This window comes from Vipera ursinii (genome assembly GCF_947247035.1).
Source record: "Vipera ursinii genome assembly, chromosome: 9".
NCBI lineage: Eukaryota > Metazoa > Chordata > Lepidosauria > Squamata > Viperidae > Vipera > Vipera ursinii.
The window spans coordinates 19,912,157-19,939,454 of NC_139523.1; the positions used below are offsets into that span (position 1 = coordinate 19,912,157).

The 27,298-nt window shown below is 47.8% G+C and overlaps 3 protein-coding genes across 8 annotated transcripts; 1 reads left to right on the plus strand and 2 right to left on the minus strand.

Annotated features, from left to right (window-relative positions):
• Positions 1–419: 419 nt before the first annotated feature.
• LOC310644314 (uncharacterized protein) lies at positions 420–7,898 on the minus strand. Of its 3 annotated transcripts, none has more exons than XM_083369177.1 (3): positions 7,742–7,898; positions 3,565–3,654; positions 420–2,698 (listed from the first exon to the last, which is right to left on the minus strand). In XM_083369177.1, the coding sequence occupies exons 2-3, from the start codon at positions 3,646–3,648 to the stop codon at positions 569–571; spliced, it is 2,214 nt and encodes a 737-aa protein (XP_083225303.1). In that variant the 5' UTR covers positions 3,649–3,654; positions 7,742–7,898; the 3' UTR covers positions 420–568. The 3 variants fall into 3 exon arrangements, with proteins under 3 accessions (XP_083225303.1, XP_083225301.1, XP_083225302.1); XM_083369175.1 differs by lacking the exon at positions 7,742–7,898 and adding an exon at positions 7,480–7,509; XM_083369176.1 differs by lacking the exon at positions 7,742–7,898 and adding an exon at positions 5,986–6,146.
• SMG9 (SMG9 nonsense mediated mRNA decay factor) lies at positions 7,237–20,061 on the plus strand. Of its 4 annotated transcripts, XM_083369188.1 has the most exons (15): positions 7,409–7,822; positions 9,550–9,712; positions 9,789–9,863; positions 10,471–10,714; positions 10,977–11,074; positions 11,874–11,986; positions 12,974–13,085; positions 13,396–13,491; positions 14,290–14,375; positions 14,956–15,111; positions 16,513–16,620; positions 17,143–17,231; positions 17,631–17,756; positions 18,592–18,736; positions 19,348–20,061. In XM_083369188.1, the coding sequence occupies exons 2-15, from the start codon at positions 9,563–9,565 to the stop codon at positions 19,424–19,426; spliced, it is 1,677 nt and encodes a 558-aa protein (XP_083225314.1). In that variant the 5' UTR covers positions 7,409–7,822; positions 9,550–9,562; the 3' UTR covers positions 19,427–20,061. The 4 variants fall into 4 exon arrangements, 3 of the variants coding, with proteins under 3 accessions (XP_083225316.1, XP_083225314.1, XP_083225315.1); XM_083369189.1 differs by lacking the exon at positions 17,143–17,231 and having other exon boundaries at positions 7,414–7,822; positions 14,956–15,062; XM_083369190.1 differs by lacking the exons at positions 18,592–18,736; positions 19,348–20,061 and having other exon boundaries at positions 7,237–7,822; positions 14,956–15,062.
• Positions 20,062–20,183: 122 nt separating this feature from the next.
• Positions 20,184–27,052, minus strand: LOC310644326 (interferon-inducible GTPase 5-like). The gene is made up of 2 exons (XM_083369199.1): positions 26,120–27,052; positions 20,184–24,470 (listed from the first exon to the last, which is right to left on the minus strand). The coding sequence occupies exon 2, from the start codon at positions 24,460–24,462 to the stop codon at positions 23,239–23,241; it is 1,224 nt and encodes a 407-aa protein (XP_083225325.1). The 5' UTR covers positions 24,463–24,470; positions 26,120–27,052; the 3' UTR covers positions 20,184–23,238.
• Between the last annotated feature and the right edge of the window lie 246 nt (positions 27,053–27,298).

Consider the following 27,298-nt stretch of genomic DNA (forward strand, 5'->3'; position numbering starts at 1 on the left):
CAATCATTCTTTGTATGTTTTAGCCTCCAGCCCCCTGATCATCTTTGTTGCTCTTCTCTGCACTCTTTCTAGTCTCAATATCTTTTTTACATCGTGGTGACCAAAACTGGATGCAGTATTCCAGGTGTGGCCTTACCAAGGCATTGTAAAGTGGTATTAATACTTCACATGATCTTGATTCTATGCCTCTGTTAATGCAGCCTAGCACTGTGTTGGCTTTTTTGGCAGCTGCAGCACATGGCTGGCTCATTTTCAATCAACTGGTCTGGTAAATATTGTAAACCCCGCCCCTCCCTCCAAGGAAGAATGCCAACCACCTCCAACCAATGTAATTTCTTCCCTGCTGAATGGCTGGAGGAGACCTCCCACCCAAAGCCCGCCTCCGCCCCCTCCCCATAGGTAAGCAACACATTAGGGGCTCAGGATCTCAGCTCTTTTAATGACCATCTTTATAATTAATTACATGGCGGGAAACTAAGCAAACATCAGACAAGCAACCATCAGCGAAGGAGCCAATCAACCTCCTCCTCTGAGCCCTCCCCCTCCCTTGAGCCAGCCCCACCCACCCTCAGGGGGAGGAGAGGAAGCCAGCCAGGGTGTACACTCGCAAGCCGGGCCGCTGGTTTCTGACGTGATGCCAGAGGTAACGGGACAAGCGTCGGAAGTGGACGCCGCAAGGGCAGCTGAAATGAGCCAGGCCGGGATGGCGGGCGTTGTGCCTTTGCAAGCCGGCGTGTCCTCGGAGCGACTTCCCGCAGGTGCAGCAAATAAAGAGGGCTTCCTCCAGGTGCTGGAGCTGGTGACGCAGCAGGTGGAGCAGGCCGCGGAAGGGAGAGCCGCATTCGCACAAGAAGCTACGCCCCCGGCGTTTCCGCCCTTTCTGGTGCGAGCGCAGCTGGGAGAGCTGGCTGTAGCAGACCCCGCAGTCCGGGCACTTAAATCGCCAGATGTTGCTGCTGCTGCTGCGAGACGGCAGCTTTCTGCCTCGCCGGAAAGTCCGTGGCCGGGGGCGGTTGTGGTGCTTGGCCACCACCAAACCTTGCTGGCTCGTCTCGCTCTCCATGTCCACCACAATGAAGCTGTCGTCTGCCGACCCCTTGGGGCTGGGGGTCTCTTGCCCTGCCTGCAAGTTGATGTCCCAGGGCTCCGAGGCCACCGGGATGCCACCCCCGGTGTCGTACTCCAAATCCAAGACCTCGGGATGGTCCCCTGCAGGGCAGGGCAGCAACCGCACCAGCACGGGGCTTTTGGGACTGGCGGTTGTCGCGGGCTGCTGCTGCTTGCCTGCCTGGCACAAATTGGGCAAACAGAAGCTGGCCGCCTGCGACTCCCAAGCCTTTTCTCCTTCCTCGGTGGCCTCGTGGTCCAGAGGCAAGGAATTCCCGTACGGGAAGGTGACGTACTGAGGCTCAGGGACCAAATGGAAGGCGGCTGGGTCCAGCGAAGAAATCTGAGGATCCAGGTAGAGGGTGGGGGAGACCTCAGAGGTCTTAATGATCACTTGCTGGAAAGGACCGGGCTCCGTTTGGCCATCCATGACGGCCGCCTGATCCTCCGCTTGGAGAAGCACCGTCCTATAAACGGTGCACGGGTTCTGACCGACCCATCCAGGGCCGCCAGCCGTCTGGTCCTTGACTCCGTCGGCCTGCAGAGGGCTCGTGCCAACGGGAGGATCCAGGACGGCCGCCGGCTCCTCGGTTCTCAGGAACACTGGCTGCACGGTGTTCGTGATCCCCTGGCTGTCAAATACAGCGGCCTGCAGCTCGGCGTAATGCCGCTCGGAAGCCACAGGCACAGCCTCCGCCTCGTCGCCGTCCAGAATGATAATCTGGTTTTCGGCACTCATGACCGCTGGTTGGAAGAGACCCCCAGCCACCTGGCCTTCCAGGACCCCCTCCTGCTTCTGCCAAGGCTGCAGAAGGTTGACCCCGGTGGCCCCATCGAGGATGGCCATGGAGTTCCCGGCCTGGGTGGAGCTGAGCAGCTCCTCGTCCGGCTGCCACGGCTTGGCACTCCTCCTCTTCTGCTTCTTGACGGCTTTGCGCTTGCCCGTCCTTTGAGGCTTGGGAACCGGCAGGCCTGCTGGCTGGCTCAGAATTTCCTGCACAACCGGGAGGTCAGCCCCATTGTTTCCTTCCAGAGGATTCCTCGTGCCACCAAGAGGCTTGTAAACGTATGAAACTTGGGAGGACCGCCAAATTGCCTTCCTGTGATGGACTTTGATGCCCAGACGCACCAGCTTCAGGTGCCACTTGGTGTGCCGTGCAAATTGCTCCGGGCGCAGGAACCGCTTGCCGCACTCTAAGCAGCGGAGTTTGCGAGGTGGGGACGGGGGACGGGCGGGGTGCTGGGCTGCGTGCAGCTGGGCCATCTGCTCTTCCTCCTGAGTGTGGTCCTGCAGGTGCTGGGTGTAGTGCCATTCCTCCATGAAAACCTGCAGGCACTTCTGGCACTGATAGGCCCCGAAGGCTGGTATTCCGGCAGGGGACAGACCCCCGGGGCGCAAAGGGAACGAGGGAGGGATCCATTTTTGAGAAGCAGGCAGCTTTGCAGTGGCAGTGGGGCGGTGAATCGAACGGCGCTGGGCGGGGCGTGGGGGCCGTCTGACGGGCAAGAAGAAGGTCAGATGGGATTCCTCATCGTCATCGCTGCTGGAGATGTCCACGGATTCCAAGCAAAGGCAATTCTGGACATTTTCCTGCCGGTGGAAAGAATCATAGGATTTATAAGTTGAAATGGGTCTGACAGGTCACCTATTCCAGCCTCCTATATTGGCAGAGCTGGGCTTTAAGTAGTAGTTTTAAACAAGTCGGTTTTAGGACCTGCAGTACAACTTTCTTCTGTTCTGCATCTCCAGAAAATGGCACCTTCGCTTTTCAGCCACTGCTGTAGTTACTGAGGGCTCCAAAGGCTGCCAAAATTAGGGGCTGCCGTTTGTCCACCTGGCCTCAGAGACAGGCACATCTGCCTGCAAGGGCAAGAGAATTACCTTCTCTAATCCAGATGCACGCAATGAAACCCCACTCCAGAAGTTTGGGTCACGTTATTACTATATTATTATTCCTGACCACAAACCTTGCCGATAAGGGCTTATAGGACCTTTAGCACCGAACAATGGTTTATATGGACATCAGCCTTGGGACTGCTGGCAAAGTTCACCGCTAAATTGAAATCTGGACAATCGCTTTCCGAGATTTAATTCTGTTTTTCGGTGGCCAGGCTTCACAACAAGAGAAGCAGGACTTGTTCAGGGTGAGGGTGGAGGAGTTTTAAGGGGTGAAATTAGCACCTTAGGCAGTTGCAAGACTTAAGGCTCCCCCCCCTTTTTTGGCATCGTTTTCATCAATCACCAAAAAACCAAGCGAATAAAAAGAAGGCCCTCAGACTGGGATAGGTCCTCTGGAGCTTGCAAAAGGGACTCTAGGTAATTGCATTTCCCCTTCCCACAAATTCTGGTGTCAGAGTAATTGCCTCCATGAACCATCTGGTCAGAGGGCTTCTACAAACACCCCTTCAACTATCCCCAGACTCCAAATTGAAAAGAGGACGGTGACTCTTCTCTACCAAACGCAGAGGCAATTCTTCCAGGTCCTCATCTTCGTTCACTTCGATTTCAGCGCCAACATCCATCCCAGTCACCAAATCCATGGTGTCCTGAAAAGAGGAGAAACATCCAGTGTGATCTTTTTTTTCCTTGCAACTGAGACTCCAGAAGCACGACAGTAGTCCTCACTTAATGACCGGTCACTTAAGCGACAGTTCAAAGTTACGATGGATTCCTCACACACACACACACACACACACCCTGCCCAAGTTACTTACCATGCAGTTCTGGAGGTGCTTTTTCACCAGGCAACTGGACTTTCCCATTTTTTCTTTGAAGACGTTTCGCTTCTCCTCCAAGAAGCTTCTTCAGCTCTGACTGGATAAATCCTTCCATTCCCCACCATCCAGTCAGAGCTGAAGAAGCTTCTTGGAGGAGAAACGGAAACCTCTTCGGAGAGAAACAAGAAAGTCCAGTTGCCTCTTGAAAAAGCACCTTTGGGACAACCATGACCTGGATGAGGTCAACAGACCTCAATAGACAGATGCAGTTCTGCAGTTCCAATGGAGCCTCCCCCATAGTCGCGTGACTGAATTTCTGGCACTTATTATTTATTTATTAATGGGACTTATATCCCGCCCTATCTCCCGAAGGACTCTGGGCGGCTAACAACAATAACATATAACAGAAATTAAGATAAGATTAAAATTAAAGTCATCTGTGCAATAAATTAAAATTAAAAATAAATTAAAAATTGTAAACATAATTAAAATGCCTGTCAGTCCAGGTCAGCCCAGGTGGAAAAGGAGTGTTTTGAGGCCGTGGCGAAAGGACCAGAGATCTTGGGTCATCCGAAGCTCAGGGGGGAGCTGGTTCCACAGGGCTGGCGCTCCCACAGAGAAGGCCCTTCCCCTGGGGGTCGCCAGCCGACATTGTCTAGCCGACGGTACCCTGAGGAGGCCTTCTCTGTGTGAGCGTACTGGGCGATGGGAATTTGTTCCCGGCAGCAGATGGTCCTGCAAGTATCCCGGGCCTAAGCCATGTAGGGCTTTAAAGGTAAGTACCAGCACCTTAAATCAACTATTTCACCATTACCGCCAGTTACAGCATTCTGTGGTTATGAGACCACAATTCATATATTTTTTTTGCTGGTTTCTGGGCTTTAGGGATGATTTCTGGCAAAAAAAAAAAATCCACAGGAATGTATTTGCTTAACATTTGCTTCACGACTGTTATGTCTGCTTAACAACCGCTGCCAAAAGTGTAAAATCGGGTTGGTCCTCTGGGTACTTTGACCAACAAGTGTCATGAGTTAGGATGGAAGACACGACAGGCAGTCCTCGACACACAACACTTCATTTAGTGACCATTCAACATTACAATGGCACTGAAGAATGTTTCCTGCCTGAGCAGGGGGTTGGACTAGATGACCTCCAAGGTCACTGCCAAGTTTTTATCACCACCACCATTATTATTACTTGTGACCTTTTTTCACAGTTATGACCCTTGTAGCATCCCCACGGTCACGTAATTCAGACGCTTGGCAACCGACTCATATTTATGACGGTCGCAGTGTCCCAGCCTGACACGATCCCCTTTTTTGCAGCAAAGTCAGTGGGAGAAGTTGGATTCACTTAACAACAGTGTTACTAACTTAACAACTTCAGCGATTCACTTAACAACCGTAACAAGAAAGGTCATAAAACGGAGCAAAACGCAGTTAACAACTATCTCGTGCAGCAACGTATATTTTGGGCTCAACTGTGGTCATAAGTCGGGGACCACCTGCGATGCCCGTTAGAAACACCTAAGCTAGGTGTTCCTACACTGTTTCCCCCAACAGATTGGGCTGGCTGACGTTACCGACTGCAACGATCCCCTTTAACGACGGTGGCAAGCAAGCAACGATGGGGGCAAAGCTCACCTGACAAAAGTCTCACTTAACAACAGAAATGCTGGCCTCAATTGTGATTGTAAGTGGAGGACTACCCGTACAGCCCTATTCCCCCCCCTCTCCCCCCATCCCAAGGCCACATTGCCTGGGGATTCCTGACTCTGCAGCCCCTCCTATATGACCACCTCCCAGGCAGGAGATTCCCACCTATAAAAAGTGAGGAGGGGGCCTGCTTGCAACATGGGTTGCATTCCCCCCCCCGCCTTTCATTCATGCAAGGTTTGGCTTTTCAGCCCCCAAGGGCCCGAGAGACCCCCCGACATCCTCGACCACCTCCCGACGCTAATCCATAGCCCCCCACCCCTTTCCAAGTTTCCTTTCCCAACCGGGCGCCCCACCCCCTACCCCCCCAGATGCACAATTCCCAGGATCCCCAGGCTCGGGCCGATGGGGATTGTAATCCTAAAGTCCCCAGGGAGGGGAGGGGAGGGGAGGGTCCTCCCTCTGCAGGGGAAACCCGCGCGGTTCGGCGGGCCGCGAAACTTGCCTCCTATTTCGCTCCGGCTCTCCTGGCAGGCCGAGCAGCAGCAGCAACTCGCGGCCAGCCCTGCCGCATGGTGCTCGGCCGGCCCCGGCTACAGGACCCCACCCCACCCCGGCCCGGCCCGCCGTGGAAACTCCGCGCCGGTCCGGCGACCACCTCCCCTCTCCCCGAAGCGCAATGGCAGCAGCGGCGGCGGCGCCTACAGCCCGGGAGCAAAGTGGACCGCGCGTGCGCACAAGCGCAAGGGCCGCCGGGAGTTGTAGTCAAGCCTCCCCGAGTCCTTCCTTTCCTCCTGCTGCCAGTTGGATTCGAGCGTTCCGCTGCAATTTACGGACTTGAGCCTAGCCTGGGGTCGACGGGTGGGATCGATGACCTTCGCCAGGCCAGTTTTTCTGCCAGATTTCGTTAGCGGTTTGCTTCTTTCCTGCTTCCGAGGGTTGAGAGAGAGAGGGGCTGGCCCAAGGTCACCTGGCTAGCTTTGTTCCTGGAACTGGTCCTGCCCTTTCCAAACACGCAGAGGTCCTTGGTTGAAGGGCATTTTTGTGCATTGCGCTTCGAAGCTACGCCTTTCTTCCCGTAGTTCAGAGCTGAGAAGACAGGTTCTTCTTCCCACTCTCTTCCTAATAACCCTGTAAGGTAGGCTGGGTTGTGACATCGCCCCCCCCTCCCCTCCCCATGTCCTCCAGGAAGTTTCCCTGGCTGACAGCGGCCCTGCTCGGTATTTGTGCACCACCGTAAGTAACTACCAATCCATGCCGCTTCCGAAACTGAACATTCATTTGCAAGATCTGGAATCCGGCTCCTTCCAGAATCACCTGTAGTTATTCTACACAGCAGAGTTTCTCAGTCTTGGCAACTTTAAGACGGGCGGGCTTCAACTCCCAAAATTTCCGCGCCAGAATTATGGAAGTTTGAAATCCGACTTAAAAGTGCCAAGGTTGAAAAAAAAACAAACCAGATCCGTACAGTGTTAGAATGCATTGGATTTTTACCATTAATTGCAAGATACCTTCAGATGTCAATCAGACCGCTCCCCTGCCACTTTGGCAGAAGCATGCATGCATGCTTTGGAACAGAATATGGTTAACGGACCAAAGTCGCAAAAAATCCGGCTGGGAGCTTTAAGGTATACAAGTTATGTGTCTTTTTGTTCCCATGTCCTGATTTGTGCAGCCCAGATCTGAGAGCCTCGGCGCTACGTGGGACTACGTTTTATATTCTTTGACTACGAATCTTAGCTTCTCTTCACGGTCTTTAGTTACTCATAACCACGAACTGCCCCACGGCGTGTAACAGTCAGAAAAACTGATACGTTCTTCGTTGCACTACAAATACCATCGTGCCCAAACCAATGGAGATGCTAGTCAAGGCTACCATTAATTTCCCATCTCCACCACTGGATGGCGCTATGACTCGGAATAAGGCTATCTCCAATCCACCCCAAAGATTCCGGTTTCAAGCGCCTCCCGCTCTAAGCCTCTCTAGGCTCATACTTACAGGCTTTTGGCGCATGCGTACTCGCAAAAATGCTGCGACGAACTAAACGCGGACCGCCACCTAACCAACACACTCAGGTTTGAAGGAGCATGCGCCAGATCAAAGCTAACGGTGCTCTCACTCGGGACGAATAATGACCTCCCGCGCCTGCGCACTAGCTCAAACAACGGTGGCCGACGAGGTTCTTTCTCTGCTTCCTTCCGTGACCGCGCATCGCTAATCCCATCTGCCTCGCAACGAGCTTTGCCCCTGTTGACGCTACCTTTTACTTTACGTGAGGCTGGGCCGGAGTATTTCTTCCATAAGCGACGTTCTTATCGGCTTTCAGGACTCCGCTGCTCAGGTATTGCTTTGCAGGACCGAGAATGGGTAGTTCCTGGTTCAGTGCGCCAATATTCTTCCGCGAACGTTGAGAAAAGCCAGCGTTATTCTTCCGCGAGGGAATCATAGTTCCGGCGGCTTCCTTCTTTCTCTCGTATCCGTCCACGGGCGGTTGCTTAGCAACGACGTCTGACCGCAGGACCTGTATCTCTCCGCCAATTATTTATAGGCCCATCTCTCCCTAGAAATTGTGTTTTTTAATCCCAAACTTTGCATGCTCTGTGATGGTTCATCAGAACTGTAGCACTTTGCACACGCTCAGTAGTATTAGTTGCTCGCATTCTGCTTCCCCAATATGTTCTGCCTTATTTAGGTCACTTTTAGCCAGTAGGTTCCTTAGTGCTTGCTTTTTCTCTGATTCCTACTGTTATATTCGTTAACTTAGTTATTGAATTTATACGGCTGTTTTCCTTTGCTTTTCTGCAAAGATCGTAAATATGAGCTTTGGCTAGGAAGTTGATTTTTCATCGCAGACATAACTCAGAATGGTTTCTAAATGAGGCAGTCGCTAAACAAGGACTAACCATAATAATAATAATAATAATAATAATAATAATAATAATAATAATAGCAGTAGTAGTAGTAATAATAATAATAATGTTGGAAGGGACCTTGGAGGTCATCTAGTCCAACCCCCTGCTCAGGCAGGAAACCCTATACCAGGGGTAGGCAACCTCAGCTCTTTTATGACTCATGGACTTCAACTCCCAGAATTCCTGAGCCAGCCAAGCTGGCTCAGGAATTCTGGGAGTTGATGTCCATGAGTCATAAAAGAGCCGAGGTTGCCTACCCCTGCCCTATACCATTTCAGACAAATGGCTGTCCAGTCTCTTCTTAAAACCTTCCAGTGTTGGAGCATTCACCACCTCTGGAGGCAGGTTGTTCCACTGGTTAATTGTTCTAACTGTCAGGAAGTTTCTCCTTAGTTCTAGGTTGCTTCTCTCCTTGACTAGTTTCCATCCATTGCTTCTTGTCTTGCCTTCAGGTGCTTTGGAGAATAGCTTGACTCCCTCTTCTTTGGGGCAGCCCCTGAGATATTGGAACACTGCTATCATGTCACCCCTCACCCTTCTCTTCGTTAAACTAGACACACCCAATTCCAGCAACCATTCCTTATATGTTTTATCCTCCACCCCCCCCCCCTAAACATCTCCATTGCTCTTCTCTGTACTCTTTCTAGAGTCTCAACCTCTTTTTTTACATCGTGGTGACCAAAACTGGATGCAGTATTCCAGATGTGGCCTTACCAAAGCATTGTAAAGTGGTATTAGTACTTCACTTGATCTTTGCTTTGAGGGCTTGAGCCAGGGGTAGGCAACCTTGGCTCTTTTATGACTCGTGGACTTCAACTCCCAGAATTCCTGAGCCAGCCAGCCATTCTGGGAGTTGAAGTCCACGAGTCATAAAAGAGCCAAGGTTGCCTACCCCTGGCGTAAGCAATTCCTCCCCTAGTGAATAGTGGCAGAAATGTGTTATCTTTAGCCCACATCCCCAGTCCTATACACACACTGCTTCCAAGGTTAAGTTTTTCCTTTGGTCCTCATATTCAAAGCCTCCTGATATTTTCAGGTGTTGCTTGTCCACTCCTCCATCCTAAATGTCATGCTTTTTCCTTCTGAGGTTAGATAATACAATTCTTCACTCATGTGATCATTCCAAACATAGATGGGACTCTTGTTCTCTTCCCAGATCCCATTTCCACATGTCAGAGTCGGGCCACAGTCAGCCTGGATTGTATGAACGACGCCGTCGCTGGAATCGGGAGAAGGAATTGGGTCACCAAAGCCTGTCTGGACCAGGGCGAGACCGTGACTATGTCCCCTGGGACCGGGACCGGGACCGAGACCGGAGGGTAAAAGTCTACACTTTGGCTGACATGGCCATAAGGGCAGGGATCCACCTTAAGTCTGACCCTGATTTCATTGTAGGAACCGATGGATGAACCAGGGGGGACAGTGATGCAGAAGACACCCATCATTCTGGCCAAACCTCCTGCAGAAAGGGTAGGTAGGAGAACATGATCCACCACTTTTAGGTTTTATAAAAAAAATACCCGATATATCACTTGGAACCCACAATTCACCAGGGGAGGCTTCTTCATTCAAGGATAACCATACAACCCTATTTAGCTGCTAATTCTTGTCTCAGGCATTGTGGAAAAATAGATTTAACCTTTACACCTCAATGGGTGTAATAGAAATTTGGGTCCCTGACCACCTATTAATTTTTTTTGTTACTTCTACCGTGTTTTTTTTTAAATCGTCATTCTAGACCAGGGGTAGGCAGCCTCGGCTCTTTTATGACTCATGGACTTCAACTCTCAGAATTCCTGAGTCAGCATAGGTGACTCAGGAATTCTGGGAGTTGAAGACCATGAGCCGAGGTTGCCTACCCCTGTTCTAGACTGATGACTGTCACTGAGCCCAAACTTTGGTTGTAAGTTGTGACGGCTCTTAAGTGGATCACTGTGTGACCACGCCTGAGCGCAAGATTTAACTTAGCCAGTGTTTCATTGAGCAGCAGAAATTTTGGACTCAGTGGTGGTCATACGTCGAGGACTGTCTACCCCTCCAAAAGGGATTTTGGATCTCGGCTTGCTTGTCTTCACAGTCCAAGGTGGCTCCAGCCTCCGCTCCTGGCCCAGCGCCTGCTGCTGCTCCTCCTATGGAAAAGCCCATTGTGCTGATGAAGTCCCGAGAGGAAGGCAAAGGTCCTGCCGGAACCACAGAGGTGTCTGCTCAGCCCCCAGCGGCTGTGGCCAAGGTGGAGAAGGAAGGCCAGCGTCCCACCCAGCCAGTCTATCAGATCCAGAATCGGGGTATGGGCTCGACTGCATCCAGCGGCGTTATGGACCGTAAGTCTGGGCCAAAAGGCAACTTCTTAAGCAATGGAAGCACTGTATCCCTGGCAGCCGATAAGCAGCATCTCTCCTGGCCACTCAAGGGCAGGCACGGCATGGCTTGGGGCGGTTAGACCTGCCTCTTGAAATGAACTGCTGGCCCTTGATCTCAACTTAATTGTTCAACTGGGCAGTCAACAGGAGGTGTAATATTGGCATATGTTGCTTGTATGGGGAGCTTGTGGATTAAGGTGTCGCTTGCTGATTTTTTTTTTAGCTGTAGTTGGCCAAGCAAAGTTGTTAGCCCCAGAGAAGATGAAACATAGCATCAAGCTGGTGGATGACCAGATGAACTGGTGTGACAGCGCTATTGAGGTATTTGGGCTATCTGGAAGCTTTTCCTGCTTGCTTACCCTTTTTTGTATTCTGATTCTCCCATTCTGGCAAGTTTCTTGGAAACCCTGCTTTGATCTGGACCTCTTGCTTTCCAAAACTGCTGGCTGTCTTTTTCATTAGCTTAGGGCAGGGGTGTCAAACTCAATTTCATTGAGGGCCACATCAGCATTGCGGTTGCCCTCGGGGCTGGGTGGGTGTGGCCTGGGTGGGCGTGGCCTACTGGGTGGGCGTGGGTAGAGTGTGCATGGCCTATTGGGTGGGCGTGGCCAGCTCTACATCGGTTCACATCAAGGGTGCCTATGGGGACCTGGGCAGGAGTGTGACAGATCTGAGGGTCTCTGGCAGAAGGAGGGTCTCTGGGCCAGGGCCAATGCAGTTTGGGCCATTCCCTTGCTGTTTCCAGGATGGCTTCACGGGCCACATGAAACCACTTTGCGGGCTGGATCTGGCCCCCGGGCCTTGTGTTTGACATGTCTGGCTTAGGGTTTTTTTTTTAATTAAACTTGTATTCTTTCCCAACCCATTTTTCTAAGTGGGTTAGAATTACATGTATCTTATTTTTGGCTGAAATGCAGTTTGGGGAAAAAAATGAAGAACAAGATTAAAAAGAGTGCAAACCAGTAAAGAATAGATTGATAAGCTCCATCATTGCTAGCCAATACAAGAGGATTATGTTTTGTTTTAGAGTGAAGATAATCTATATTAAATTGCCATCATTCCTTTATGAGGTGTTACCCTTACAATTGTTCCCTTTTCCTCTTTCTCTCTCTTATGTTAGTATCTCCTGGACCAAACAGATGTGCTTGTAGTTGGGGTATTAGGACTGCAAGGTACTGGGAAGTCCATGGTGATGTCACTGCTATCAGCCAATCAACCTGAAGAAGATCAGAGGTGGGTGGGCTTTAGGAAGAGGAAATGCCTTGCATTGGATACCGGATTGATCAAAAAGGATTGCAGAGAGCGTTGAAAATGAACCGAATAAGGAAGATTGTTATGGAGCTCTTCTTAATTTACTAATGGGCATTAAGTTTGGAAGTTTTTTTTTAAAAAATCGCTTTAGTGTAGCAAAAAAAAAGAGCAGAAAACAAAGGGACCAACAAAAACATAGAACATACAGGAAACAGTTTCAGCTTAATGTACTTAAACATTGTTAAGGTTTGACCTCATGAAATAACATTGATCTGTCTTTCCATTGTATTGATAGAGATCTAATTCATGCCCATAAGGCGAATACATACTGGTGGTCAAAGTTTGTAAATCTAGGAGACACACTGCCTTTCTTTTTCTGCCTTTGCTGTTACTTGATAAACCCGTATAATTCTGTCCCTGTTCCAGATTGTTGGCATACTGGGCCAGTGTCCATGACTGGTTCAGAAATTTTCATTCGGCTTCCTTGCTGTTTGAATATTCTTGTTTCAAATAGATAAGTTGTTATTATCAGCTGTTGCTTTTCTTTCTCAAGAGAAGCTAAGCTCTAGATCAGGGATCCCTAGCCCTCAGGCCGCGGCCCACTACCGCACCTTGAGCCGTTTGGAACCGGCCTACAGAAGTGGCAGGTGAGCACGTGTGCATGTGCACATTCTCACTTGCGCAAGCAGTGGCCGTGTGTGCCCACTGCTTGCGCTAAATGGAGCTGCGTCTGTGCTTGCCCACCACTCACATGGAATCATCCCTTCTTCCCCCCCTGGTCTTAAAGCCGGAAAGGTTGGGCAATTCTTCTCTAGACCCTGCCAGTTTGTTCCTCGAGTATTTGAATGTTTGAAGGTGCTGTGGCATCATAACCAGTTTCAGCTAATCGATGTATATTCCCTGAAATTTAACCAGTAGATTTTCAGTCACCGTTCATTTTTCTACGAATGCTTTTCCCCTTTTGTATAGGACATACGTGTTTCGCACTCAGAGCCAAGAAATCAAGGAGCGTGGGGGCAACCAGACCAGCGGCATTGATTTCTTTATTACTCAGGAGCGAATCATTTTCCTGGATACTCAGGTGGGCGACTTTGTGACCTTTGTTTCAGCTCACAAATCACAATCTCTTGGTTTTTAGCCTAGTAGTGCCTTCCCTACGAGACCAAACTGGCGCTCTCTTCATTTGTTCCTTGCAAATGCTGCTTCCAAGAGCTTGTTACCCAAACGATATCAATTAGTACAAAGTGTATTCGGGGACCCCTGTCCTCCATTAAGGTTTCCTCAAGAGGGAGGATTAGCTTTGATTGTGTACCGAGGGCAGGACTTGGGTTTCTTTGGCTAAGGAAAGACAGCTAACAATCTCCCAATTGTGTTCCTTCTCCTTTCCGCAGCCCATTCTCAGCCCCTCCATCCTAGACCACCTGATCAATAACGACCGCAAGCTGCCGCCAGAGTACAATCTACCCCATACCTATGTTGAGATGCAGGTAATGGTCCACCTTATCCTTTGTGGAGCAGGGGATGGAAGTGGTTGTAGGGAATAACGGCAGCACTTTGGCTTCGGGTGAGGGCCCCGATCCGTTTGTGTTTGCTGTTGAAAGAATACGAAAGTTGGAAAACACAGGGAAAATAAGCCTCATTTATTTATATTGATTGAGGATTTTATGTAAAGCAAAAAGCGATTCTTAAGAAAATGAGGGGGCGGGAAGAAAACAGCGTAAGAAAAAAAAGTGAAAGAAAAAAAATCCTAAAACTTACGAAATGCAATTAATTCCAGTCTTCCTAACAAACCTACTGTTTCCCCTCCCTTCTAACTTTTCTAGAAATTCCTTCAGCCCTTCCTTTAATTCTCATCGCATTGAATAACTAAATTTTACTTTTTTTTTTTAATCACAAAGTCCGTTAAAAGCCTTCCAGTCATTTAAAAAAGCACCTTGTTTTCTGCCCCGTCCAAAACTGGTCATTTTTGCAACTTCCACTAGTTCTGACTTGGCGGGAATTTCTACCCTTCCCCCTTTGACCACATCGTAATCCTGTCTTCTTCCTTTCCTTGCATTAGTTGTTTCAGTCTTCTTGCAGTTTCCCCTTCATTGTAAACTTGCATTTCGTTGGTTTGGACCGTCCGTCAGTTTGCCATCCTTAAATGATTATCATGATGTCATCAGTTTCCGGACAGAGAGATCCTTTGTTCTTGTGGGCACAGCTCCAGACCAAGAATCTTGGCATGCACCCAAAAGCCCCTTCCTGTCTTTCTGCCCGCTTACTTGAAATTTCTTTCTTTCTAGTCCCTTCAGATCGCTGCCTTCCTCTTCACCGTCTGCCATGTGGTGATTGTGGTACAAGATTGGTTTACCGACTTGAGCCTATACAGGTGAGAGATGGGTTGGAAGGAGCCCTATTGTGAACAAAGGATTGTAGTCAACTGTTTCAAGTCCAAAGTCCTTTCATAATCCATTTGCCTGCTGCCTAAGGCCAGTGTACAATCTATTCTTTTTTTAAACAAAAACTTGCTATTCTGAAACCTTGTCTATAAATGTCGCTAAATATTAATTCTCTGAATGTAGGTCTTCTGAGGTCTCTTGATAATAGCAAGACTGCTAAATTTTGAACAGCTTGTGTAATTTTTTTGGTTTAGTTCTATTTCTAGATCTTTGAGGAAATGTAACTGATCACCTTAATGCCAACTAGTAGATAGAAGCCAGTAGAATGTGCTTCCTGGGTGAATGCTAAATATGGGGTTAAATCAGTGTTACCCTTCCACTCTCAATTTTTGTGTCTCATCTCTAAAGCTGTTCTTCCCTCTTTCACCTCTTCTGACAAGGCTAACATTGGGAGATATTGTTTGCAGTGACAAAATTAGGGAAGTATAACGGAAGAATCCTGCCATCTTTCCTCTTCCTAAATAATGGAAGATTTATTACTATTTGAGGGCTTTTCTTTTCCATTTGCAGGTTCCTTCAGACAGCTGAAATGGTAAAGCCTTCCACTCCGTCTCCCAGCCATGAATCCAGTAGCTCCTCTGGCTCCGATGAAGGGACAGAATACTACCCACACATCGGTATGGAAGAACAGAAACTCTCCTTCGTACTGTCCCGTCTCCGAACAAGGTGGTGTTGGGCTGGTAGACAGGAAGTGATGGGTGGCTAAAGTAGAAAAATGTGAAAAGGGGTGGGATTAGGAGAGGCCAAGGACCTTACCACAAGTCCCTCTCTATGGTATCCTCCTGTGTGTGGTGGAATGTAGTCTGGATTCCCAGAGGGAGGGGCGGTAATCCTGAGGGCCAAGAGGCCACGAAGTTTAGATAGCTTGACTGGGAGGAAGAGGTTCAAGACGGCTCCTTCCTAGTTATTTTCAGATATTTAAACCTTTATATAAGTACTTTGATGCGGTGGCTCAGTGGGTTAGGACGCTGAGCTTGTCGATCAGAAGGTCGGCAGTTTGGCGGGTCGAATCCCGAGTGCCGCGTAACAGAGTGAGCGCCAGTTACTCGTCCCAGCTTCTGCCAACCTAGCAGTTCGAAAGCACGTAAAAAACGCAAGTAAAAAAATAGGGACCACTCCAGTGGGAAGGTAACAGCGTTCTGTGCGCCTTTGGCATCTAGTCATGCCGGCCACATGACCACGGAGACGTCCTCGGACAAGCGCTGGCTCTTCTGCTTTGAAACGGAGATGAGCACCGGCCCCTAGAGTTGGAAACGACTAGCATGCGTGTGCGGGGGAACCTTTACCTTACTTTATAAGTACTTTGGATTTAATTGCACAAGTACTTTGCTTTAATTTGGCAAGCTTTCTGTCTGTAGGTGAGGAACAATAAAGGGAAACTGCTTAGAAGCAATTCTGGGTTGTCTTTCTTGCTTCTTGGGGGCCTGTGGCATCTAGTTGCTTTCTGCATATTTTTCCTTTCCTCTTGCAAGTTTGTTGTTTGCAGATTTCTAAATTCTGTCATTGTACAGAATCTTCCTATACAATAAGCTCTACCAAGAACCTTTTATTAAAGGTAAAGGTTCCCCCGCACATGCGTGCTAGTCGTTTCCGACTCTAGGAGCCGGTGCTCATCTCCATTTCAAAGCTGAAGAGCCAGCGCTTGTCCGAGGACGTCTCTTTGGTCATGTGGCTGGCATGACTAGACGCCAAAGGCGCACAGAACGCTGTTACCTTCCCACCGTAGTGGTCCCTATTTTTCTACTTGCATTTTCACGTGCTTTCGAACTGCTAGGTTGGCAGAAGCTGGGACGAGTAACAGGCACTCACTCTGTTACGCGGCACTCGGGATTCGACCCGCCAAACTGCCGACCTTCTGATCGACAAGCTCAGCGTCCTAACCCACTGAGCCACCATGTCCTTAACCTTTTATTAGGAAATCAGAAAAAATAAATCTTTCTTTTTAGCTTGGCTGAGTTCTGGCTTGTGGAAGGCAAGGGTTTATATAAAGTTCTGAGCTGAGAGCACAAGGGCCCTGAACTCATGACTCTTGTGAATGGTGACTCTTTCCCCCCTCCCCCTCTCTAGTTTTTCTCCAAAACAAAGCCAAGAGAGAAAACTTCTGCCCTCGGAACCTGAAGCAGATGCACCTCGTCATCGACAAGATTATGATGCATTCACACCTGAAATACAAAGGTAAGGACTTGCTATCCAGTTCGCTTGGAGGGCCGGATGACGGTTCTGGAAGGGGAATGCAGTTCAAGTGGGCAGTGGACAAAGCGAGACTCTCTTGATTCTGATATGAGGAAAATGAGACGCTGGCATGGTTTCTGAAGGAACTAATCCAATATTAAATCATCTTGCGTGTGAAAAACCGCCTTTGCAAAAAAAAAAAATAAGCAGATAGTGCTGACTTTCTATGTAGAGTTTTTAGGATGGATTTGAGCAACACAGATCTTTTACAAAAGATGTGCAAGATATTTTATGAATGGACCAGCCCAGGGTAGGCAACCTTGTCTCTTTTACGACTCGTGGACTCCAGCTGGCTCAGGAATTCTGGGAGTTGAAGTCCACGAGTCCTAAAAGAGCCAAGGTTGCCTACCTCTGGACCAGCCAATATTGGAAGGGCTGTGTCTGGATCAAAGCATTCTGGCCATGGATTGGGAGCATATAATTTTGATTCAGAAGCAGATCCAGAGTATGTGTTTTTTCTGGCAGAATTGTGGGATGGGAGACAGCAGGGAAAATTCAAGGCCATCTGGATTGGTGCGTGGGATCAAATGTAGAAGGAATTTGGGACCCAGAAGGTAAGGAGCTAGGTTTTCTAACTAACTGATGACCGTAGCTGTTCCTGGCAGCCATTCGATGCTCAGATGCTGTTGCACTGGATGCTGTGTAGAATCGGTCAGCTGCTAGCAGATAAAGTCCTTCGGGAAAGGGCGGTATATAAATCTAAATAAATAAATAAAATAAATAAATAAACTTTGGAGGATGAACATGCCCACCTGAAGGCAAGCTCCTTATTCAGCAGGCTCACATTCAGAGGAGTCATACGCATCACAAAGGATTAGTCCCCCCCACCCCCCCAAAAAAGAAAAGAAAAATATATATTCACTCGCTCGCAGAAACCTGGATTCACGTTTTTCTGTACGGCTCAGCCTGACAAAAGACAGGAAAACCTAGAAGTTCCACTTTTTTCCTACTAGGTACTCTTTCCATGCTTGAATGTAACATTTTCCCCGGCCTGCCACACAGCTACCTGGACACAGAGGTCAACCTGTTCTTACTGCCTTTCATGGATTGTGAAACAGATGATGTGCTACCCAGAGCAAGTGAGTCAAGAATTCACTTCCCAGCCTTTTCTTGCCCTTAGGTCAGAACGCAAAGCTCCTCGGTTCCCTTCTTCCAGATTGGCCCCCCTCTCCAAATAAAACATCCAGGTAGAGCAAATGTGCAAAACATTTCAAGGTGAAACATCCCAACCTCTATTCCGGTTGAAAAACAGGGCGGTCCAACCACATTCTGGAGTCGGATCACTTCAGATTCACCGTGAACCAACCCTTCTGGATGTGGGAATACGTTGACCTTGAAATGTTTTGAACACATCTTGCCCCCAAGATAAAAGATGACAAACCTGAATTTAAGATACCTATTTAATTAGAGCATCCTGACTTTGAGCAATTGCTTCCATTATGGAAGTTTGCATGGGTTTTTTTGAGCAGAACGTGTGGAGAGAAGATACTGCCTTTCCCTACTTTTACATCTAACGCAACATGCTGTTTCTCTTCGAAAGAAAGAAAATCTGAACTGAACGTTGCATTTTACTAGGCAGGCAGAAGTGCTTAATAGACAATTTTAATGAGAAACGGGGAGGAAAAGACAAGGTTGTTTTTTTTTCCTGACAGATTTCTGCTCAGCATAATACGTTGTATCATTCTGTCCCAATAAGATCCTTTATAGAATTTGGGGGCTTCCATTTCTTTGAATATTGAATCAGGCAGGGATTCGTGTCCTAAGAGAAGGGGAAGCTTGCTAAAGATATGGGGATGATAGCCGTAGCTTCCATGTTCCCGTGGGATCGTTTGCAATCTTTTGGGGAGGGTTGCATTTGTTGGCCGTGCCAAAAAAGGGGAGCAAACACCCCGTCTTCCGTTTACTTTTCTACAGCCCCAGGAAGTGGCCCTCTCTTCTCCCTCCTTCCCGGATACAAAGGACACCCCAGCTTCCAGTCCCTGATTGCCAAGCTTCGGAGCCAGATGATGTCCATGTCCCGGCCTCAGCTCTCCCATACCATCCTGACGGAAAAGAACTGGTAAGCATGTGTTTAACTGCGGCTAAGGCCAGCGGGAGTGGTGGCAGCTGAGGCATCCTAGATCGGTTCATCCTTCTCCCACCTTGGAGGAAGGAGCTAATCGGCGTGCGCTAGGTCCGTGGTGGCGAACCTATGGCACGCGTGCCACAGGTGGCACGCAGAACCCTCTCTGGGGGCACGCACACCGTCGCCCCACTCCTAGGCCTTCAGCTGGGTTTTATAAAACCTTTTCGCTTTAGGCCTCCGCTGCTGTGTGCAAAAGAGAAAAAAAGGTTCAATCAATCAATTTCAACTTCTCGCGGGAAAAGATCTCGCAAAGTTGGAACTGATTGAACTTTTTAGTCCCACCCAGTCTGGCGTTACCACCACAGCCACGCCCACCCAACGGGCCACGCCCACCCAATGGGCCACGCCCACCCACCCACCCGACGATACATAAATGGGGTTTGGGTTGCAGTTTAGGCACTCGGGCTCCAAAAGGTTCGCCATCACTGCTCTAGGTCTTGCTTGCATCTGACACCACAGGCTTTGCCAGTGAAGGTCCGCACCATACTGGAGAACTTTGACCACGTGGACATTGGCCTGAACTTTGACCTTTTTCCTCCCCTCAGGTTCCACTATGCAGCCCGCATCTGGGATGGCGTCAAGAAGTCCTCTGCTCTCTCCGAGTATAGTCGGCTGTTGGCGTGAGCACACCGTCTCCATACTGGAACCGTTGAGAGGCAGCTCCAGCCCTGAGCTGGAGCAGACCAGGCTATCTGCCCCCTCATGCCAAGGCACATGCCAAGGATGATGGGTCCCGCACAGAGAGGGGAGCTGCACTCCTTGGGTGGTGCCAGGCAGGCTATAAGGGGAAAAACGCAGGGGTGGCTTTGCAGGGTCCCTAGAAGGACGGCCATTCTGCCTCCTGCTCAAAATGGATCTTGGGATCTGGCCTAGACCGGGAGGGCTTCTCCTGTACTAAAAGGCCATTCCAGACCTGCCAGGCCCTTTGAACAAGGAAGCGTTCAAAGACCATCTCCAATCTCCTTAGTGGGAGGGGGGAGGGGACAGTGGGACTCTGCTGCACTGGAATAGCAGGTGAGGCCAAAGGTTGATGGGAAGTTAGTGCCGTTTGTGTAGTCACAGGGTCTCCACCCTCCTTCGGTGTGTTATTCATAGAAGCTTTCCTTTTGTGGGGCATGTATCTTGCCTCTTACCTCTCTCTCCCAGCCTTTGTCCCTTCCCCGTTTGGCCCCGTTTTTCCCCGTCTGCTGATGCAAACTGGACAGACCTCTCCTTTTTGCACGGATGGTTATTCTTGTTTAATAAACTTGTAGAAGCCACTTGAGTTTTGGTGGAATTTTTCACACACACACACACACACACACACTGCTGTGTTACCACCTGTACTTGACAAGTGCAGGAATTTCCTTTTCATTCAAACTTGCTGTTCTTAAAAACTGTGTTTGCTGTTGAAAGGAAAATAATCTTCCTTGGGACTTAAAAAGTAAATAAGCTAGCTTGCTCATATTAGAAGTGAAAGAGCAACTTTTGAATGCTCCGTTGTCCTTCTACACAGGTTCATAAAACGTGCAACTCTCCCAACCGTTCACAGAAAAACGCATTTGCTTTTATTCATTTTATTTCATTCATTTTAAGAAATTTGTTTGGCCGGCCAAACACTCGCACAAAGGTGGCTGAACGGCATGTATCGACGTAGTAGAAAAAGTGTTTTGATTGATAACGTAGCATGAAGTCATTGGCTCCCAGCAGTCACACAGATTTTTCTCTACGATGGATCTGTCTCCAGTCCGATCTTTCAGGTCAGCCAACAGCGCCCTCATCACCACTATAACTGAATCTATCCACCTCACTGAGGATCTCTTTCCTTCAACTTTTCCCAGCGTTGGAGCCTTCTCCAGAGAATAATAGAAGAATAATAAGAGTTGGAAGGAAGCTTGGAGGCCTTTTAGTCCAACCTCCTGCCATTCCAGACAAGTGGCTGCACAGTCTCTTCTTAAAAGCCTCCAGTGATGGAGCACCCAACAACTTCTGGAGGCAAGCTGTTCCACTGGTTAATTGTCCTCACCGTTAGGAAGTTTCTCCTTAGTTCTAGGCTGTTTCTCTCTCTCTCTAATATGCTAATAAGAATAATTTGCATAATGTGTCCAAAGTAGGATAATTTGAGACTGGTCATTTTAGCCTTGAGTAAGAACTGTCACAGGGAATGCCGTAGCTTGCACAATTCTGATCTTTGTAGGTGTAGACACGAGTAACTTCCAACAGCTTCATGGCTGTTCTCTTGGGTCAGGGATAGGCAACCTTGGCTCTTTTATGACTCGTGGACTTCAGCTCCCAGAATTCCTGAGCCAGCCATGCTGAGGGGAAAGGGAGAGGTTTCCAAGCTGAGCCATGCTGGCTCAGGAATTCTGGGAGTTGAAGTCCACCAGTCATAAAAGAGCCAAGTTTGTCTACCCCTGTCCTGGGTGGTCGCCTATGGCCTGTTTCTTTTTTTTTTTATTAAAGAGTTTTACAAAAACAAAATTTTACAATATATCCCCAAATCCCTCCCACCCCAAACCCACCCACTTCCCCCCCCCACTTCCCAGAGCTAAATACAGGATTATAGTTACAATAATCATATTCTAAATAAAAATTATGCATAATATACAATTAACCAAATTCATAATGTGCTTTAACTCCCCTTTAACATAACTACAAACAAAGTACCAATAACAATATCCCACTAAAATCTACTCATAAGCTAAATGGAACTTTTTAGTCCCATATTTGTTCTGAATATAATTTATCCATCTCCTCCAAACTGAAATATATCTTTCCTGTGAATGATCTTTTAAATAAGCAGAAATCTTAGACATTTCTGCAAGATTTGAAACTTTAAACACCCATTCTTCTATAGTGGGCAAACTATCCTTCTTCCAATATTGTCCCACCAGTAACCGTGCTGCTGTTATCATATTCAACATCAAATTAGTTTCTTTAACATCACAATCTACAACAATACCCAATAAAAACAATTGCGGAGAAAACTTTATCTTTCTCTTAAAAATCTTTTGAATGTTCCACCAAATTTTGATCCAAAAAGCTTTTATGTTTCTACAAGTCCACCACATGTGAAAATAGGTGGCTTCTGAACTACCACATCTCCAACATTTAGACTGTAAATTAGGATACATGTTGGACAACTTCTTGGGATCCAGATGCCATCTATAAAACATTTTATAAAAATTTTCTCTTAAGTTTTGAGCCTGAGTAAATTTAACATTTCTGACCCAAATTATCTCCCAGGTGTCCAACGAGATTGGTTCCTGAATATTTTGTGCCCATTTTATCATACAGTCTTTAACCAATTCCGTTTCCGAATCCAATTCAATTAAAGCATTATATATCCTCTTTATATGTGCACAATTTAAATCTCTAATTTGTTTTACTAAATTTTGATCTGTAATTGTGATGCCAACCTTTTGATCTAACTTCCACCTAGCTTTCAATTGGGTATATTGAAACCAAGAGTAACTTATATTTTCTTGTCTTAACTCCTCTAATGATTTAAGTTGCCAATCATTCCCTTGCAATCTAAGTAATTCCTTGTAGGAAACCATATCCATACTCACTCCCATAGATACACCCTCTATCGCGTGTCCAGGAATTCCCCAAATCGGTATTTTATAATTTAACTTATAATAATAATAATACTTTTTAATACTTTTTAATACTTTTTCCAGACACGCAATAACAGGCCTGTTTCTTGACTGCTTGTGGCTTTATTGTTGAATATCTGAGAGAAGCATTAAAATTCATGATCATCTTGAAACAATTCTTTCAACCTGAGGGCCATCCGGGTTTTAGGAAATCTAAAAGATTATTGGTACCAATCTGCAATTTAATAAATTAACTCAGCTTCAATTAAAACCAACTAGGACAATAAGGAAGTCTAATTTTACAATTTAAAAAACAGATCATTGCAAGAAGGCCTTTGGTCGATGAAAATGAAGGTGTTATCCATTCAATCAGGTCCAACCCTTGGCGATTCTATGGGCCAGGTTTCTCCACATCTGATCTAGCACTATTTGGAGTTTCTCTATGTCCTAACTCAGCCCTCGATCATTTGGTCAGTTAAAGAACGTGTCAGATATAGGAAATCCTAAATACAGGACAATTTGTGCTTTCCAAATTCAAACCAACTGCTTATTTGTCTTTTCCCCCAAAGAACACTGGGAAGCATAGTTTTGCAGTGGTGGCATAATTATATCCTGGAATCCACCATACTCACTCTTTTTATATCTTGCGATAAATGGAAATAAAGTAGCCCACCTCTCGGCTATCATAAAAAAAATTAAATTATTGCAAAAGGCGAAGTTTTGTGCTTGTCTCTTTTCCCCTCTTCTAGTTGGTGAATTTAGTTAATGGGCTTGTGAAAATACAAAGTGTTTTGATTCAGTACAATTAACACTAATTGAGCGCACATTCCCAACCTGTTCCTCAAGGTCTGAATTCCTTTAGACCTCAGAATCAAAAGCCTTGATGAAAACGTCATGAGCATCTTTGGCCACTTCATCCAGGCAGCTCCTGAGCATGTAGTAGGTGGTAGCAAAGGAGATCCCTCCAGCTGCCACGGAACCAAATATGGGTACCATGCTGACGAAGAACTCCGTATACATTAGTGCTCCACCGCCAGCTTTGGTGAGCAGCTTTAGAACTAAGTCTCTGGAGATCTCTTTAGCTAAGGGTGACTTGATTATCTCTTTGATCTCCTCCACAGGCTTGTTGGCCTTCTTAGCCAACCTGGTGAGAGACTCCTCATCCAGACCAAAACTGTGGAGGTATTTTGAGAGGTTTTTGATCAGGATGGTTACATCACAGGTTACGCCGAGGCCTGGAATAGGCACAGCAGCCGCTCCAGCGGAGACGATAGCCAGCTTCCAGATCTCTTTTTGTAAAGCCATCTTCTTTTTCTGCAGGATGCTTAGAGAGATGTTTGGCAAGGCCAGGAGAAAAGCGTGTCTCTTATGGCTTGGCAGTTCCTTTCCCAAGGTTTCTTCCAGGATCCTGAAGTCATATTTATCTAACTCCCAGTTGGAGAGAAGGAACACTCTGGAATCGGGCATTTCCTTGTCCTTTAAGTGCGCCTGGCAATTTTCTCGTATCTGCCCCAGTATAGCCTCCTCATTGTAAGCTTGCGGCCGGCGTTTTCTGCTGGCCTCCAAATCTGCATCCACTTTGGAGCGCACAAAATAGAAATGCTTCCCCTGGTGATGGATTTCCTGTGCCAGCCAGACATGGTTGTGCTTGAAGCGTTCTGAGGCAATAAGGATGAAGAAGTCGTAGCGGGAGAAGTGAACCTGCTCCAGGTAAGTTTTGGCGCAGAATGTTGGCGTTCCAATTCCAGGCAGATCCCACAGAGTGACATTGCGGTACTTGGGGTGTGGGTAAGGTGTGGGCTCCTCTGTGGTCTCCACTACCCCAGTGGGGGCAGAAGCAGCTTCGTCATCTCCTAACCCTCGGATGGCATTGACAAAGGAGGACTTCCCTGAGCCAGATTCTCCAGTGACTGCTATGTCCAAGCGGGCGTTCTCCAGGACCTGAAGGTTTTCCATAACCTTGGAAACGGCTTGGTCCACTCTCCCTTCTTCCAGAGCATCCTTAATCTCTTTAATCTCTTCATCGTCTTTGAAAAGATCATCCTGCTCATTGGGTGGTATGAACTGATCCTGCCTTGCCATAACAAAGCCTAGGAGAAAAGGAGAGGAAAGAAGGACAATGCAGGTGGACCTCAACATACGACCACAACATTGCTGCTGTTAAGCAAGACATTTAAGTGAGTTTTGCTCCATTTTACGACCTTCCTTGCCGCAGTTGTTCAGTGAAGCACTGCAGTTGATAAGTTAGCAACCCGGTTGTTAAGCGAATCGGGCTTCCCCATTGACTTTGCTTGTCAGAAGGTCGCAAAAGGGGAATCACGTGACCCCCGCAGGACGCTGCAACCGTCATAAATATCAACCTGTTGCCAAGCCTCTGAATTTTGATCACACGATGATGGGGATACTGCAAAGATTGTAACTGTGAAAAAAGGTCCTAAATCACTTTTTTCAATGCCGTTGCAACTTTGAATGGTCACTGAATGAACTGTTAGTTCACATATCACGCTAAGTCTTGCATTGTTTGATTTAGCTGATAACCGGGACAACGACTGAAATTTTGTCGAAACTTCTGTGGGCTCTTTCCACTGGATTGTGCTTCTTTGGCTACCTCATCAGCCTTTTGCACCCCCCCCCTCTCTCTCTCTCTCACCTCCCTCGCAGAGTTGTTGTAGGAAAACGGAGGAGGAACGAAGCATTAAGCTTGAGCTGCTGAACTAAAGGCAGAATAATAAAGGCTCCTTTCCTCTCCCCCCCCCTGCACCCTCAATTCTCTGACCCAAGGCAATTTGTTTCTTTTAAGCTTGCAACATTCCCCCCCCCCCGCTTGTCCCCCATTTGCCTCTGCAACCCACAGGCAGATTTCTTTGGCCCCATCCCTCTGCATCCCTTCCCCGTTTTCTCCCTCTCCTCTAAACTGATCCAGTCGCTAAACAAGGACTAACCATAATAATAATAATAATAATAATAATAATAATAATAATAATAATAATAATAATAATAATAATAATAATAAGTTGGAAGGGACCTTGGAGGTCATCTAGTCCAACCCCTTGCTCAGGCAGGAAATCCTATACCATCTCAGATAAATGGCTGTGCAGTCTCTTCTTAAAAACTTCCAGTGTTGGAGCATTCACCACTTCTGGAGGCAGGTTGTTCCACTGGTTAATTGTTCGAACTGTCTAGAAATTTCTCCTTAGTTCCAGGTTGCTTCTCTCCTTGACTAGTTTCCATCCCCTGCTTTCAGGTGCTTTGGAGAATAGCTTGACTCCCTCTTCTTTGGGGCAGGCCCTAAGATATTGGAAGACTGCTATCATGTCCCCCCTCGTCCTTCTCTTCATTAAACTACACATCCCCAATTCCAGCAACAGTTCCTTATACGTTTTAGCCTCCAGTCCCCTAATCGTCTTTGTTGCTCTTCTCTGTACCCTTTCTAGAGTCTCGACATCTTTTTTTACACGGTAGCGACCAAAAATGGATGCAGTATTCCAAGTGTGGCCTTACCAAGGCGTTGCAAAGTGCTATTAATACTTTTACACTTGGATGTAGAGGGTTTTAGTGTATTCATTCACTTTTACATGGTCAGGAAGGCCTGGAAACCTCTGTCCAAAAGAGTCAACATCCCCCGCCCCCATAAGTTTGGCCAAGAGCGGGGGCGAGCTCCGTGGCGGCGGCCCCACCATCGGAGCTTGCTGGGATGCGCTCTCCCCGCTGGCGCGTTACCGCTGGCGCTGACTTTTACCTGGCGCCGGAGAGCTCGGGAGCCGAAGCGCTTTCTCGTCGCGACAACTTCGGAGCTGCCTTTCCTGCTTCTCGCCTCTGGACGCTCGTCTGAATTCGCCCAGAGGTTTTATGCGGTGGCGCTGCTGCCCCCGCCTGGAAGGAACTCGTGCGTGGGAAGCCCAGGCGCTCCCCAGCTGAAGGGCGGACAGCTCCCCGGAATTTTGGGCGTTTGGCACGAATCTGGGATGGAAAGGGAGAGAGAGGGAGGAGGGGAAAAGAGAGAAGACAAAGAAGAGGAAAAACAGAGAGAAAGAGAAGAGAGAAAGAGGGGAAAAAGGGGGGAAGAGAGAGGGAAACAAAGAGAGAGGAGAAAGAAGAGAGGAAAAGCAGAGCGAGAGAAACAGAAGAGAGAGAGAAGGGAAAGAGAGAGACAAAGAGAAAGAGAGGGCAAAGAAGAGAAAGGAGAAACAGCGAGAGAAAGAGAAGAGAGAGAGAGAGAGAGGGAGAGAGAGAGAGAGAGAGGGAGGGAGAGAGAGAGAGAGAGAGAGAGAGAGAGAGAGAGAGAGAGAGAGAGAGAGAGAGAGAGAGAGAGAGAGAGAGAGAGAGAATAGCGGACCACCTTATTCTCCAAATTACCAATGCTGGATTTTTAAAACTCAGATCTGAGTTTTTCGATCCCTGTCTGGGTTTCTAGGGGTTTCCCCTACCCCTCTCTTGAAATGTAATTAAATCTAAGTGTTTCTACGCAATGCATTATATTAAATGGATAAAAATAATGTGGTTTGAAACCGATAGTGCGTGGGGTTTTCCCCCCCTTCTTATCTGCCCCCCCCAGTAAAATCTGGAAAGAATTAGACCCTTCTGGCAACGCCACTTTCCTTCTCAAGCAGTCGTTGGATTATGCAAAACCTCCCCCCCCCGCGAGGGGGGGACTCTGGGTTGCTGGATGACACTCAGCCAAGCGATATAGGTTGCTTCTCTGTAAAGTAGGAGGGAGGGAGGGAAGGAGGAAGGGCAGTTGAGGTGATGCATTGCAAGGAGATTGAAACCTACTACAGAGGCAACAATTTGGGGCTCCGTGTGCAGGTGAGATCAGGCTGTTGACCTGGTTGTTGACCTGGTTATTGTTGAATGGGGGGAAGGGATAAGGGGCTTTTTTCTCTGGAAGATTTTTCCAGGTTGCCTTTATTTGCACACT

Bases quoted from the DNA above. Each gene is read 5' to 3' on its own strand.
- LOC310644314 (XM_083369175.1), bottom strand. The intron at 2,699-3,564 runs GTAGAGAAGAGT...TTCCACCGGCAG, and splicing joins AAGAATTGCCTCTGCGTTTG to GAAAATGTCCAGAATTGCCT.
- LOC310644326 (XM_083369199.1), bottom strand. From the start codon at position 24,462: ATGGCAAGGCAGGATCAGTTCATACCACCCAATGAGCAGGATGATCTT.
- SMG9 (XM_083369188.1), top strand. From the start codon at position 9,563: ATGTCAGAGTCGGGCCACAGTCAGCCTGGATTGTATGAACGACGCCGT. The intron at 16,621-17,142 runs GTAAGGACTTGC...TTTTTCTGGCAG, and splicing joins TTCACACCTGAAATACAAAG to AATTGTGGGATGGGAGACAG. The intron at 17,232-17,630 runs GTAAGGAGCTAG...TTTTCCTACTAG, and splicing joins AGGAATTTGGGACCCAGAAG to GTACTCTTTCCATGCTTGAA.